This window comes from Pygoscelis adeliae, unplaced genomic scaffold (genome assembly GCF_000699105.1).
Source record: "Pygoscelis adeliae isolate BGI_AS28 unplaced genomic scaffold, ASM69910v1 Scaffold55, whole genome shotgun sequence".
NCBI lineage: Eukaryota > Metazoa > Chordata > Aves > Sphenisciformes > Spheniscidae > Pygoscelis > Pygoscelis adeliae.
Genome location: NW_008824804.1, coordinates 1,265,782 through 1,282,233, shown reverse-complemented (window position 1 = coordinate 1,282,233; position 16,452 = coordinate 1,265,782). Strand labels below are relative to the sequence as shown.

General features: G+C 41.1%; 1 protein-coding gene across 1 annotated transcript in view; it reads right to left on the bottom strand.

The window, feature by feature from the left end:
- Window positions 1-6,570: 6,570 nt before the first annotated feature.
- Window positions 6,571-16,452, bottom strand: part of DCK (deoxycytidine kinase) — an 11,020-nt gene continuing 1,138 nt past the window's right edge. Inside the window, exons 2-7 of the mRNA XM_009324049.1 lie at window positions 15,219-15,337; window positions 12,863-13,056; window positions 11,945-12,092; window positions 10,347-10,462; window positions 9,770-9,869; window positions 6,571-6,597 (exon numbers count right to left, since the gene is read on the bottom strand). Coding sequence (XP_009322324.1) covers window positions 6,571-6,597; window positions 9,770-9,869; window positions 10,347-10,462; window positions 11,945-12,092; window positions 12,863-13,056; window positions 15,219-15,337 — 704 coding nt within the window. The remainder of the gene's footprint in view (window positions 6,598-9,769; window positions 9,870-10,346; window positions 10,463-11,944; window positions 12,093-12,862; window positions 13,057-15,218; window positions 15,338-16,452) is intronic.

Sequence of the window (16,452 nt, the reverse complement as noted above, 5' to 3'; positions counted from 1 at the left end):
GAAATGTAAAATATAAGTAAATGAAATGTTAAGTCCATGGGTAGCAGCGTGACAGATGCAGAAGGAGAATCAGGTTATATTCCGGTGCCAGAGACAAGCAGAGTAGAAGAACAGGCAAACAAAAAACCGTCAAAGACAGCACAACAAATGCAGAGGCAGAGAAGATTCCAGACAAAACGTGACTAAAAGGAGGGTTCTGCAGAGGGACTTCAACAGAGATCCAGAGACCTTCAGTCCATGCTCCACAGCAAGCAGAGAACTGCTACGTTTTCAGCAATGCTTTCTGACCTACTGCCGATACGATTCCAGCTGGATTGTAAAGGCAATCCCAGAAGTAATGCTAACAGCAGGATTTAAAGCCAAAAGTGCAACCAGATGCTGGAGACGTCCTCATCTGAGAGCAACAGGCAAGTGCAGACTGTCAGTAAAACACAGAACTAAGATGCATTATCACTTTGAGTTTATCACAGGTTAACAACCTTGGGAGAAAAGGATATTTTCAGACAGAGTTAGTGACTCACCTCTGGCATGGACAAATTCTATCGGCCCCACTGCACGCATAGACTAACTATAAGTCATTAAGAGATATCCTGAAAAGCCATTACCTACATGAGCTAAATAACTACAAATGTGATCAAGATTCTAGCTGTATCACACAAGTTTAAGTGTGCGATATAGCCATAAGACTTGGCAGATACAATTAGAAATCATTTCTAGAGCGTACCATGACATAGCATCTTAGCATCAAAGATCAGCCCTGTCCATACTAAAACGCTCAACAGGGATGGGCAGCCACAAGCAACAGAACAGCCACCCACCAGACCACAAGCACCACGCTGTCCTCTGAGGAAAAGGCTAGTCTCGTGCATAAACTGCGATTATGTTCAAAGGGGATGGAGAGTAAGTTTCAGCAGGTAAGAGTTAAACTGCGAGACCAATATGTACTTCACAGCTGAATGTGTAAGAATAGTAGGAGCACTCATTAACTACAAAAACCCGATTGTAAGTGTACGCACAATAGCACGAGGCACACTGAAAATAATTTGAGACCGCTTGAGAAAAGGAGGGCTCCCAGCCTCAAGGAATCTCAGTTAACACTCCAAGATACAAAAATGCTCAGTTCCACAAAACGGAGCTATATTGCCCATCACAATACACAGCAAGCCTACCATTCAGAAACCAGAAGGTTTAAAGCACGCTCCAGCAAGAACTGCAGTTAGAGCAGGCCATAAAAGCTACGGCATCCTAACAAGCTACCGTCAGTACAGTACACTGCAACAGAGACCCCACCTGAAACAGGCTTTTACTCAGTTGACATGATGCCTATCCCCTAGACAGCAATACAGCAGAGACAGCAAAGAAACCGTTGACAAGGACAAGCACGCATGAAATACCTACCCAGCTATGCCAGACCATTGCAATGAACCCTCATGAAACAAGCAGCGGAGCAGACCAGGAACCGATACCTAAAAAGTCAAGTCCTGCTTTCCATGACAGCGGGTCTTCTCCTCCCGGGGCGCAGCACAGACAGGACACAGGCAGCCGATCCGGACCAGCAGTCTGCCGCAACAAAACGGTCAACGACCGGAGGCCGCTGTATGCAGCTGAGAGGGTCAGGGTAAAGGCCATGAGCTAGCCCCACAGAGAGGACAACGCCAAAGGTGCAGTGGAAACTTATCAGAGAGCAATAGCTATCGTTTCAAGAAACTAGCGGAGGCAAATCTGAACATAATTATGAAAAAAAGAGCACACTGTCAGCATACATCCGTAAACAGTGCTGAAGCCAGGAGGAGTTAGGAAGAGCCCCAGCAATCAGGTGGGCTAACACGGGAGAACCGCTCAGAAAAGAGAAGACCTAAGATAGGGAACAGAGGCGGAAGCCACATCCTCAAGTAGGCTGCATACTAGTGAAATTTTGCCTTTAACGAGTCCGTTACAACTTGTACGAGATCATGTTTTTAGTAGTTATTAAAGGACAAGTCACAACAACTTAGAAGGAAATTGGAGAGAAAAGCACAAAATGCAGGACAGAAAAGTCTGGAGAAAGCACAGGCACGTACTCCGAATGAACTGCAGCGGCAACATCTTTGTAATAACCCTCAGGAACCAACTGCCTTTTTCTAAGTCCGTCAGTGCTATTAGCCAGCAAACATACACGGTGTAAGCTGGATTACCTTGACATTCTGGAGACACATATATGTAACGCACACCCTAGCTAAGACATTGGGAAGAGCAGTCAGCACAACTCCAAGAAATGGGCGATAGCCAACATCCTAATTTAGCATGCACTATATTCCTCTTTATGCTGCTGTCATATTGTTGATAGCCATGGATTGAAACCTAGACGCAAGAACAATGAAAGACACCTACACACAACAGCCTAGACTTTTAGGCTCTATGCATTATACTGATTTTACACCCACGCTGAATAGCAACCTAAGGTAAAATAAATCACTTCACCACTTACTCCCAGCGTGGAATCCACACTCCTTGTCACTACTGGATTTCAGTCAGAATTTCAGAGGAGCCATACCCAGTTCAGGCTTATATTTGGCACGTAAAGTACTGTGCGTGACTTCAGTTAGTAGAATTCATAATTGCTTTATTTTCCCAGCACACTGCCAGCATTAGGACTGCTCGCTGTCTGCATTCAGGCCTGATAGCTCAGCGCTAGAAGATTGTTATCTCTCAGACACATCGGGATTAGTATTATCCATGTGCTAGTATTCACTCACAGAACAGAAACAGCTGGTGGCTGCACGGAAGACCTTCTGGTGTCCAAACCCCTCCCATTAGCTCAGCCTTTTCTAGTCTTTCACTTAATCCAACAGGGGCTGGCTTTATTCCCCTCCCTCCAGATCAAGATTTATCTCATTCAGTAGAGTATTTGTTAATCAGTTTAATGCTTTTGCTGTGGCAAAGCGAGGAAGTGACCTCTTCCTTCTTTACCTTTTCCAAAGCCATTCGCTGTTAAAGCACGAATGCTCTTCTCGCAGCCAGCTCAGCGAGCGAGAACTGAGGATGCAATGACCTCGCGTGGCAGATTCCGTACATAGCTTCGCCATTGCCACTAGCTACCCGGACCGCAGCACAGTTTTTGACATCAATTTGTATTTCAAGATTAAATCAGTAATAAGTTTCCTTTCCTCACAAATGGTGACAGGTTTGGGTGGCCATGTTTTTCAGTGAACTAACTTCAACACAATTAATGTTGCACTGATGGCTTTTAATATCTTTTAAAACGAATAAATAATTTCTACTGGCCGTGAACCTGGGCCAGTGACCCCCTTCACGAGGGCATCAAAACATCCCAATGCAAAATCTAAAGCCAGGGCTGCCTTCATTCCCAATTATTTAATAAAGCACTTCAGACCTACAAAACAGCACATCAATATTAACTAATCAATCCTCCCAGCCTTCTGAAGACATAGGGAGGTACCGATATTTTAAAGATGAAGACTGAGGCAAAGAGTGATTTACTCACCGTCACGCAGCGACTCTGAACGGGAGCTGGGAAAACAACCTTGGAGTCCCTACACCCAGCTATGCTGAAACCTCTTGGCAATAGCAATGGCACACCGGTTTTTTCCTAAGATATAATTATTACTACGTACATTCTTCCCTGGTCTATGCTTAACAGTTTATGGTGAATTTCTCCTGTGTCATTTTTATTTCACAAATAGATTCCCAGAGTCTTTAATTACTGGAAGAAGAACAGAATAATCTCAATGCTTATCACATTTTATACACAATTCCATTATTATGAAGTCTGCTTAAACAAACAGGAAACAGTAGAAACAGGTAACTGGCACAAAATCGTAGAAAATTAAGTTCTACGTACAAAATAGGTTGCTGTTCCAAGAAGCATTTATATTAAGAGGACTTAAAATTCACTATACAGAGAACAACTACAAGGTCTGAAAATAAAATGAGGCAATATTATGTCCATTGCTCACACGAGTACTTGCACAGCAATTAAAACACTACCAATCAATATCTGAATCTGTATCCTAACTGGAAACAAATTAACAAAACCCACATACCGATTTTGTTTCCCCGATAGTGATGACGCTTGATTGAAACAAGCAAGCATTTCTAGCCAGTTCCATCAAAGTCTCTCTTACCCGAGGGAAGAGAAAGGGACACAGCACTCAAAGACTGAAAAAAACATCATCGCCAAAGAGTAGATACTAGTTCAGAAACCTTCCGTTACCTCTAATAGGCAAAAAACCAACACAACAATCCTGTTTTGTGGTAGCCCGGGAATAAATTTAAACAAAGAAAAGAACACCAACAAATTTGAAAGTCTGAGGTACTGTTAGAGCTGTGAGGTTTAAGCTGACGCACAGGCAGAACAGTCTGAGGACACCTCCGCTTCTGTTTATGCTGCGTCTGTCCTACATACAAATAGCTGCAGCTTCGTGTACTTCAGCCCAGCTACTTTCAAAGCCCTGAGAAGCTTGGGGGCGGGTGGGGTGTGTGTTTTGGTTTTGTTGTCGTTTTTTTCTCCACAGCAATTAAAAGCATTCTAATAATTGGTCATGACTTTGCTCCTTCAAACCCAAACTTGGCAGTCAAGAGATTTTGTAAAGCTTTCTGGAACAGGATGCAGATAACCTGCCACAGAATTTCTGTGTGCACCGTGATGGGTTTTAAAAAGAGTCTTATTAGAACTCAGACTTGTTTACTCCTTGCCATGAGCACTGTCATTCCAATTCCTGTAATTAAATCCACAATTTTGATGGCTGAAACTGTAGGAATAATTGCACTGTTAGTCAAAGTAAGTTGTAACCGCTCAGACTGTTGCCAAGAGGGTTTTAAAAGCTTCTACTATGTGTTTCAAGTAAATGTGAACTGAATCTTCATCCATTCCACCTCACTTCATTCCTAGAGCAAAGATCTTCAAATTTTCCCTTTTACTAGGCAACCTTGAAATCCAAAACAAGATTTTCTACCATACTATTGCCACACCCCACTGTAACATAAAGACAGAAAACACTTCTTCTGGTCAGTAAGCTATACATACAGTACATTTCATATAATCCTGTGTCTCTATCCCGTAAGATCGCTTTCGTGTATGGGAAACAATCTGAAGCCAGCCACAGCGTTTCAGAAATCTTGGAGAACTTGTACACCAAATACACTGAGAATACATCATCTTAAATTCATCCATTGTACTAGTATTACGTACCAGCAATACCAACATTTCTTCTTCTATGAGACAAGGGAGCCAACACTATCAAGCATTGAAAAAGTCTTTCCAACCACTTTATTTTGCAGTCAACGGTTAGAGAAGGCCAGCACAATTCCAACCACAAAATAAGAAATTTCATCTCAAATTAGCAGGTAACACAAGCACCACAGTAGACAATAAAACGCTTTACAAAAACATTTTGCATTCAAAAGCCAACTGTGCAATCGTTCAGAAATGGTTAAAGCAGAACAAAGCAGCTCATAAAACACAGTACTTGAGATGCGTACCCTGGGTAGTTCATATTTTCTGTACCTGAAACAAAAGTGGCTCAGTTAATAAAACAAGATGCACCAGAACAGCAGCTACTCCACAAAGGTCTCCCCTTCTTACTACAAGAAGATGAGAAAGGACAGCCTACTTCCAATATCGCAGTATTTTGTATAAGCACCCAGAAGGCCCAGTTAACAAATGGAGAAGCTGGAAGAAAAGCAGGAAGCCACCTCTGACATCCAAAACATGATTAAGGAAATGTTTAGAAACGCGTCATTTACAAATGGAGGCCATTTGCAAAATCTTCTTCTTCCTTTTACAGTACCAATCAAGCACACGTACTCCTCTACAGGACAAGAGGACTTACCGACAACCAAAACCAGGTCTGGTTTATTAAAAGCTTAAAAAAAAAAAAAAAGTGGAGTGGGGTGGGAACCCAAACATGCTAGAGGCTAGAAAGCCTCTTAATATCCTAGTTTGCAGTGCACAATGAAAACAGATATAAAAACTAACTTGATATCTACACAAGTTCAGACATACTTGGATTTGTTTTAATTCAGTGTATCCTGCAAAGAACTTCATCTATCAAAATTGTCAGACAACATTTTTTTATACGTTGCAATATAAAACTCCAGCTTATATTAAAATTCCCTCACCAGCAAATATGGTTTTTACTTGTTTTCTTCCTCAGAGCAATGACACATCCATTAAAAATCAATTCCACTAAAAAAAACGCTCAAGAGATCTAAAAAACCACTACCTTCTTGAAAATTAAATAGATACTGGGCACAAAATAAATTAAAAAAAAACAATAAAATACCCCGGAAGAACTTATTGGTCTGATTAGAAACAGGCGCAGCATTCGGGAACTCTCAGAATTCTAGTATCTTCAGAATTTGTGTGTGTTACTTAACATAATACTGAACAGACCTACTGATTTATTTAATAATTTCCCTATTCACAAAGTTTGTTTGTTCCTCACAATTAAATCAACAGGATTGAGTCCTGCCTCTCCAGAGGCCTTCTATAAAAGCAGAAGCTGTACTTCAGACTTTGATCGCACAGATGTTTGGAACAGTTTGACTCTGCCTGTGCTTCAAAGAGGATTATAACGTGCTCAAAAATTCTTTGACCTGCAAAAAGAAACAAATATTGTCAATCAAACGAAGTATTTCTCAACAGAAACATGCAGCAATGACATTGACTTCTCCATTGCTTTAGGCTTTACTACTACCTACAGAAACAGGAACTGAGAAAAATAATCTTAGGCTCGGCTATGCCATTTCTTGTCCATCAAGAACTTTTTCAGCCACGGCACCTGTAATTTAGCTGGTGTGGAGAGAGACACATTGGAATGACGCTCATTCCTCCCGTGGTCCTAAACTACAGCCCTACATCACAAGTGAATTTTCTTAAAAGCAGGTCTAACCTACATGAGGAAGATAATGATCACCTCAAAAGATCTGTCATTTGGAAAACACCGAGTCACACCCACTACCAGAACACCGTTCATATTTCATGTCAATGAACAACCCAACGCATCTAATGAGTATGCTCCTTGGAATTTGAGGTTGGCAAATAAGTAATAAAACAATACCTAGCAAAACCATAGAACTTGAAAAAAATCCGATACTGTAGAACAACGCTGTAAACATTTCAGCTGCTGTGGAACTTCCTTTCCAGTATTTGACGAGTGGCTCAAATCGCTACAGCTACCTAAAAATTAATAGTGAGGTTCTGGCCCATAGAACGCTATCTAGAAGCCCGAGTCAGAAGTCCATGATCCTACACAGAGCACCAAGAGCCGGTACAGCACCTCAAATAATCCATGCAATTGCATGAGAACTGAACCCAAAACAGGCAGCGTGCCAAGCAGGGGGCTAGCATTACTCTTAGAAGTGCGGTCACTTTAGACAACATCTTAAATTCAGGTCGCTGCCAAAGGTTGCAGGAAGACAACGTGCTGAGAATGCACTTCTCGCCACAGGTATGCATGCCTTTTTGTTGTGCCCCCTCCTCTCTCCCTCCCCAAAACTAAGAGAGTAATTACTCCCTCCCTTTAAAGCGTAGGGGTAGGAAGACGTGGCAGCAAGGGCCAGGCCACCTTTTGTAAAATACGACCACCCAGCGGATAACAAGACCCAAGGAAAACAGGCTCCAGGCACAAAACTCCTCTCTCTGAGTTTCAAGAGCATCCTAGCACCTACACTGCGGTAATATGCTGAACTGGGAGCATTTTCCTCTCTGTCCACTCAAGCTAGACTGCTGCATAGAAAGGAATCGACAATTCACTAGAGAACACGGTATTATTCTTTTGGCAGAGGCTCTCATACGCAGAGCACATCTGTAAACATTTTGTCCAAATTCTTGACGTGAAATGGAAACAGATCTCCGATCACATTTTCCAACTGTGACCCTTCCCTACCTAGTCTAGGGCTCAAGGAAGGGGGGGGAAGTCACAGTAGGGAACACATAACTGTGCCAAAACTCCAACTTGAAAAGCATCCCGAGAAAGCCACCCCCCACTTCAGAAAGTAGCAACAGTGATACTGCACGATGAACCTTATCACGATTTACACGCTAGGCATAGTTTCAGGACCAGTCTCTGAAAGCAAGCATTGCAACAGGGGTGAGAAGGAAACATAGAGGTTTTGGGTCCCCACTGGACACTGAAGGCCAAAGCACCCAGCCTCATAAAGAGCGCAGCAGTTCTGGGACTCCGCTTAGGAAAACTCAAAAAAATAAGGCCAACATAGGGCTTAGGCTGTTCCCGGATAACCTGACAGCTACGCAGGAGTCAACTCCTCCGAAATCCCTATTTAGGTGCCTGAGCTCGGCCTTATCTCATGGTGCAGATGAGAAGCACATTCACTCCACAGCTGCTACGTCCAGTCATTCCATCAATTAACAAGCTTTAACAAGACCAAATACCATGAAGGCTGGTTTTAATCAGGTGAACAATTCTACTTCTCAGAGGATAAACTGAGATCCAAGGGCAAAGCTGCTTTTCTCATGAGGTAAACAATTTATTTCCAAAGAGCAGAAAAATATGCACATACCATCGCTAAGATCTGTAACTCATTGCAACTACTCAAATAAACATCAAGTTGTCCTCAGCTGAATCTCATCATGATTCAAATACCAGACACCTGAGCAGTTAAAATGTCCATGGTTTGGCCTAGCTTTAAAATATATATATTACACCTTTTTGCTCTAAGGATTAGACCTTCTTAATGCAACTAGAAATCTCAACTTGAATTCTTTTTATATCAAATAGAATTTTTTTTCCCCATGCCTTCAAATAAAACTAAAAAATACTTCTGTTATCTATTCGGCATTACTTCCTAAACAAAATAAAAAGCTACATTTGAAAAGCACTCCCTGAAGTTTCAGACCACTGCTTTTGAGCAGGATTTTGATTAACACTTTACTAAACACAGCTGAAGGGAAAAACTTTAATGATAATGCCAATTTAATAAACAAGACTAAAAATAAGCAGTATTGCAGCAGGCTAGTAGGCTATTCATTATCTGAATGTAACTCCGTGACTTAAATATTGTAGAAGGACGATTATACAGTGAAGGGTCTTTTTAGACCAAAGGATCCCTATTTGCATTAGCTGTACTGCCCTTTGCTGTGACACGCTAACTAGAAGAGAGGATAGCCCATACTCTCTTCCGTTTAGCTAGAAATCTATGCAAAACCTAAAATAGTTAGCCATTGGCTCACTGCCTCGGATCAAAATTCGGCTGCAGGTTCAGTAAACTCATCCTTCAGTTCTCCATTGTAATGGTTCTGTCCTGTATTTTCACCATACCCGGAACCGAAATTCTTTTATCGATTAGCACTGCAGGTTAGACCCTTTCGCACCTAATACAAGGAAGACTTTACCCCAGACATCCAGCTCAGACCTGTGTGGCCTTCCTTCTCTCTCCCTCAACAGCTACCCTTCACCCTCTCCCACCCCCATCGCATTTCTTAGGATACGTGCACAATGTTAGAAGCAGGACGTAGCAAATACCAGTTCTTTTAAACAGTTGAGGGTTATTTAAGTTAGAAATTATTTTTGCAAACAAAGCCACTAGTGAAAGTCTTCTCAAAGAAGCCTGAAATATTTCCTCCCCACCCTTTTTTTTTTTTTAAATGGAAAATTAATGTAGGAAATAGCATGAAGAAACACAGGTTCTAAGTCTAGTCTGACTTCAAAGAATGCTATACTTTGAGATGCAAGAAGTATCCTGAATTCATTTTGACATGCTGGCAACAAACCTAAATCATCAGTTCGTTCTGCTTGTGAAATTTTACCTTTTCAGTCATGTGATCATATCTATCCTTTTTGCCTTTGAAGTCTTCATTAACATCTAATGTTAAAATAGGTATTTCCTGTAGATATTCAAAATCCGTTCTGTATTGGGAAAGGAACAAAGAAAATATTACTAGCCAAAGGAAGTATACATCATTCAAGTCTCTGTCAGCATTTTCATTAAGAATCCCATGAAAAGAACTGCATGTATAAATTACAGCCATGAATTCTGAACATAAAGCAGCTTGAATTTACAGTGTGGCTCCTCGTATGTATTACTGATTCTTGAACATTCTGTTCTCCCAGCACCTCACGTTAAATTCAGCTGTGTGTTAAAATTAGCTCAGCTGAATCCTTGCTATTCAGGGAATTCCATGTGAAAAGAAGGCACATCCCGTGTCCTAGCAATAATTAACATGATGTAAAGCCGATACTACTAAGGAAGTATAGATAGAAATATAACTGGAGTTTAACTTTACATATCATAGGAAAAGCTGAAGTTTCACTGGTGGAAAAAGCATTATGGAACATCCTTACGAAGATTTATCCATCTTGAAGTAGCCATTAAACAAACCCTACCGCAGTGTCCTATGCTGAAGCCAACTTTCGTGTTTGTAATGAAGTTTCTCCAGATATTCAATGGGAATTTCTTGCTCTTCATCTCTTCCACGCAAGTAAATCCTATTTAAGCATTTCTAAAGGCAAAAGATGAAAAAAAAAAAAAAATTGGTTGTTTTTGCAGACCTACAGAGGAAGTCTAGTTTGCTGAAGTTTTTTTTGCCAACCTTTCCTACCATGCTCAATATGCCACTCTTTGGCAAAGATGAATATTCAACTTGCTAACTCTCTTACGAGCATAGAAACATTATGCCAATGTTCAGCTGGCGGAGCCCACAGACTACACACAAAAATCAAAGAAGGACCCAAGGAAACATATCGCATTATTACTCCACTACAAGGAAATGTCTCAAGTAAGCTCTTTATTAAAAGAAGGGGTACCAGCGTATTGCATGGAAAGAGCACCGAAATACCCATTTGACCTTACAGACAGGCATTTCAAAATCTCATTATATACCTCCGGCTCTTAGGAACCCAGTTTTCAAATGTAGCATATCATTTGCTCCTGTCCTGAACACATCCAAAGCCCCAATAACAAGCCAATCAAACCTGTTTAAAACTGTTGTACTTTGTAATTTGAATATATGTTCTTGACGTAGAGGAAAAAAAAAGCCCTCAATAGCGAGAGCCTAGTAAAAACGATTGTTTAAACGATAACAAAGTTGAAAGCATGAAAGGTGGAAGTAAGGAAGTATGGAAGTGACCTGTAAGTTAACTACTGCCATTAGAGCTCTTCTAAACTCTTATGTTTTTCTCTTGTTCATGTAAGTTTCATACTCAAAGAATATATTCATTCTGTTGTTCTCTCCTTTAACAAAAGTGTTAGATGCCCAAAAATCAAAGCATTGTCATAAAGCCTCACATACAGTAGATGCATTCATCTGGTTTAGCTCCATTGCTCCAGGTGAAAGGGCTTCACACACCCCCCATATCAGCTGTGACATTAACTATAAATTGTTGTATCTATCACAGCAATGTTCCTATAGGTACTTTGTACTTGGCTTTTTTTTTTTTTTTAAAAAGTTCCCGTGATATTTTCTGGTTTGCTCGTCACATATTCCATTTTTATAATTAGAAAATCATTATCATCGCATTTTATTTAGAAATACAGAGGCTACATTTGAAAGAACATTCTTTTTTTAAGTATTTCCAGACTGTATTAGTCATAACTCAAGTATTATAGTCTTCAGGGGAATACTACAATCTGAACTGAACTCTAATCATTAGGACTCTTACAGTGAAAGATAAGGGTATCTCAAAATTTTGAGAAGATTACATTTCAAGGAGAATTTCTCAACCGTTTCCTTGCCGGAGACGTTCAAAGCAATCCCTAAAACAAAGATACAATGATGTGCAATGACACACAACTGTGACCTTACCGGAGTTGACCGCAAGCATATTATTCTTTTATCATAAAAAAGGTCTAGAATCATAGTTAAGCTCTACTTTTTTTAAAAAAAAAAGTTACTACGGAAGCGTAGACAAAGATCAACTTTTACAGGCAAGGCATAGAACCTGTACTCTCATTCTCTGTGCAGTCATAAATTTTTATTCCTCACCTCAGGAGTGGCTCTGAGATAAATGATCCCATCCAGCGCTAGGCTTTGACCAAACTGCTTATTCATCCAGTCGTGCCAGTCTTGGTAAATAGTCCATTCAGTTTCATTCATGCAATCAGACTCATATAAATTAGCTGCAAAGATGTATCTGTGAACACAGAACAGTTATGTAAACAAAAAATTAGCTTGAACAGAGTTATCACTTTGTTTGCCTAAAGTACTGCACAGTAACTAGAACAGAAGCTGAGCGTAGTAATTCTGTAACTTCTTTGATCTATGCTTGGACTGGTATCCTCATCCTGTAACTACGTCCATTGCAGCTGCCCATAGCAGTGTCCACAAAAAGCAGTAACATTTGCAGCTCGGGTATCTCTTCAGGAATAATCTACAAACCACCACAGGTTTATACACTGTGGTCATTTATTCACAATATATTAGAACACGGCGAACTCCTAAGGATTACGTGATGGGATTTAGTTCTCAAATCTAACCTTCCCAATCCAGAAACACAGAGTACGGCAACATGAAATAGCTAGACGCGGTTCAAGAAGCATAAAAGAAAACAAGACGAAGTGACCAAGAAAGAAATTGCTCTTGACTCTTCTTGATGCCTGCTTCCCTCTTCTCTTGCAAGGGAAACGTGCATGCACAAATCATAAAAACCTACCCACAAAGAATGAGAAACTACACATAGTTAATCAACAACTAAACTATAAACCCTCAAACCAGTGATTTTAATTCGCTGTCCACACCAATGAGAGAAAGATAACAAACCACTTAGAGGTTATTGTGATTCACCAGTATCAAAATTACGACGAAAGGAGGTGCAAAACTCAGTCATGCTCCGCTTTTCATTTATTTATGCGTTCTACTTAGGAGAATTCTGATCTTCGCTTTAAGGACTTCAGTCCAACATACCTGTCACTGTAGACAGATCGCTCGAAGAAGACGACAGGATTCTCCGCCTCTCTGAGTTTGCCATCAAGGGATCTGAGCTGAGCCCGGATCCTGCTGAGACACGCATATGTCTGGAAAGTGAAAGACCACCGCTCTGGTTTCTCATACATCATCCGAAGCACATTTTTGCCACTCTTCTGTGATGCAGTCAGCTCCTGGTTTTAAACAAATACAGTGACCCTTTAACTTGAGAAGGTGGACGATTAAGGTAAAACAGAAACGCTCTACTAGGTTAAAGCCGTTCAGCCTTTATTTCCGGTTTACAATTGCATCGTTTACCTCTCAACCCTATTTGCAATACAAGTCGTAAATGCCAGTGATGTTATTCCTCCTACAGCACTGAGCTGAGTAAGCAACTCTCTGCAATCTACGTCAAAACGCTCAAGTACCAAAACACCTTGATCGCTATCTACAAGCTTTGATAGAAGAACAACATCCTATCAGTACAAAAAGTCAACAACATCGTAGAAAAAGCCATGCTCCTTTTACTCCGACAAGTGTGAGTTTAAAGTTTAAAGTTGAGCTCATTTTGTTTTTCCATCTATTAATTACAGTTCCTATGGTAACAGCTGCTGATGCAGCATCTTAAGATATGATTATGCTCTTATCTTACCTGGGAGGTTCAGAACAGACTCCAGGCCAAAGATCTGCCACAGCCCGCGAGGGAGATCAAACACCTCGAGACAGCCACTAAAGCTCACGGAAACGGAAAGCTGTGTGCCTCGGTTTTACTAGAAAACACAGCCTACCAAAGGTGACCGCTTCTGAATCTTTTTGCTACGTAAACACCAAATTCCAAATACTAACGTATTTTCAAAAATCTAGATATAGAGGTCAACGCCTAGATGACAGCAATTAAGATTCTAGAATTCCAGGTTTCATCCTCATCTCTAATTCCCGGCAACCATACCTGCACTAGTAAACCAAACGTGCCCAGCACCACGCTCTGACACCGTGGCCAAGCAGCACACGGGAGTGGTATCCACAGCACTAAAACTTTCTAAGCCTCCCAAAGGAGGTAGCTACGTGCTGTGCACTTTCGGCAGAGTCCCCAGGCTATCCTACCGCCCAAAGAGTCCTAGCTGGCACGGGACAGAAGTCCGCTAGGGGCAGGGGACACAGCCTGGTTCCACTATCCAGGATATGTCCCCCTACTCTGTAATCAAGTAGAGAAAGATGCAGCTACAGGGACCTTTCACACGTCAGGAGACCTTTATTTATCAGTTTCACCAGTAAGAAATAAAAGATATAGAACCATCCTCTGGAAAAGATTGCAATATCCCTGAAAAACACCGTATTAAAAAGCACAGTACTAAGCCATATGAAGTATTTCAGGTGCAACTTTCATAGGAACTAACACCTACAAAAGCAGTAAGACACGCCACTTTCTATGAACACACGCACACACACGTAAAAATGAACTTCCCAATTTTTTTTTTTTTTTTTTTGCCCTCCGCCTCCGGTACTGCGGGACGATGAAAGTACCAGCTTTGTTAAAGATGGAAAAGTGAAAGTCTACTTTTTGGTATTAAACTACATAAAAAAAGCAATAATCAAGGTCTTGAATGCTGATAACTTTTCTCAGAAAAGGGAAGGAAGGAAAAGGGGCAAAAGATAGGCAAAGGCCTATTGTTCAGCCTGTGCAATATTCTTACTAGAAAGCAAACTGGTGTGCAGGACTGTGCTGTTTTACAGCAGCTGCTGCTGTTACTGCATGAATTAGCCAACAGCAAGGAGAACGTTACAAGCTATTGACAATGCACACAAGACTGTAAGATACCTACAGACACATGCACAAACAGCTTTACGCACGGAGTACAGTCTTGTCTTTGGGAACCTTTTTTTAAGTGTTTCCTGACTAATTTCAGGAGTCATATACAATGTCATATTTCTGCAAACCAGTCAAAACAAAAGGAGAAAAGAGCAAATTACTAAGTCCAACTTCAGGGACGATGATGACGGATTTGAAATTTTATGTTAAGGTTACTGGACCCGACTGGGATGGAGTTAACTTTCTTTAAGAGCCCTAACTTTTTTCCATCCCTTGCTTTTATACATAAAATAGAACAGGCTTTTACCGCTTTTGTAATTTACATCCTGATGTTCATTTATTCTAACATACACCGAGCAGACTGGAAAACAGGAACTCGGATATGATGATAAGCATCAGCAAAAAAGTTGCTATCACATACCTTATCTAAAATACCTAGTCTATCAGATATATCGGTCTTCTGAAATTAGAAAAGTATTTGACTGGATTTGTTGTGTTTGGGGTTTTTATATTTTAAAAGTTTCACATTACTTTCTTTTACCGCACCTTGCAATCCTCTTCAGAGTCTTGCTGAACGTTGCACCATCTAGCTACAGGCTCAGGAACAACTTCCCATTCCTCATCGGCTTGTTTGAGAATATTCACAAATGTCGATTTCCCTGCAGCTGTAGAAAAAGCATCCAGGAAGAATGGCAGTCAAAAAACACCGATGGTGTAATTATTTAATTACTATACAACTCTAGTTTCAAGTCCCATAAACGAGTCTCCCACACCCACGTCCTTTTGACTTCATGACAAGCATGAACCAGAGGCCATCGTGTACCACAGATCATCAATTAGTTGAGGAACGGGGTTCTTCTTTTTTATTTTGTACCACACAACACCAGCACCGAATTGAACAAAAACCAAAAATGACAAGTCTCAGCCCAGATCATTTATCTAAAGTCTAGGAAGTTACATTTGCAGTTAGAACACCGAGTGTCAAAATTTTTGAAGATACTTAGAGATCCAGTCCCAGGCACGAAGTCACAGTCTTCCTGTTATTTTAGGGGGGGGGGGGGAGCAAGCAACAATGAAAGAAACTTAAAGCAAAAGCAATGGTTTCTCAAATGAAGATACAAAGATGCCATACTAGTTACTTCCTACAACATCTGCCGCCAACTGAAAAAAAGCTCAGGAAATTTTAAAAAGAGATACTCAAACCCGACAGAGGCCAATCGGTTGGCTATCAGCCGCCAAAGAATGCATCAGTGAACAAACTGACACCCCAGCAACTCCTATCCTCAATTTTAAGCACAGCCTCTTGCCAAAAAACCTAAAAACACCACAAAAAAAAGGAGACTATCTCCTTCTGAACGGCCCATAACTTTTCCTGCATTTTTACAACAGTTAAACAGGCTCCTCTCGTTCATTAGGAGGAGTACTGAACATGACAAGTTAGACCTGACAGTCTGCACATATGCAGGTGTTTCACGCTACCATCAGGAAAGGTGAGGGACAAGTCTTACCCAGGACTTCAGTGCATCTTTAAAAAGGTGAGTAAGTCAAAAACCGTCACAGAAAGCGCTTTCCCCGCCCCCCTCCCCAATCTCGTCATTTTTATAGCATTAATTCCTACGGCGTCGGCGTAGTTTCCGAAGTTACCGAGTGGCTTGTTCGCACAGCACAGCTCGTCTCGCTAACTCCCGTCTCCCAGCCGGGCTAAAAGCCTTTTTCTCAGGGAAAAGGCGAGAAAACCCCTTGTGGATGCGTCCGCGCCGCCACACGCCGCTACGGCGGG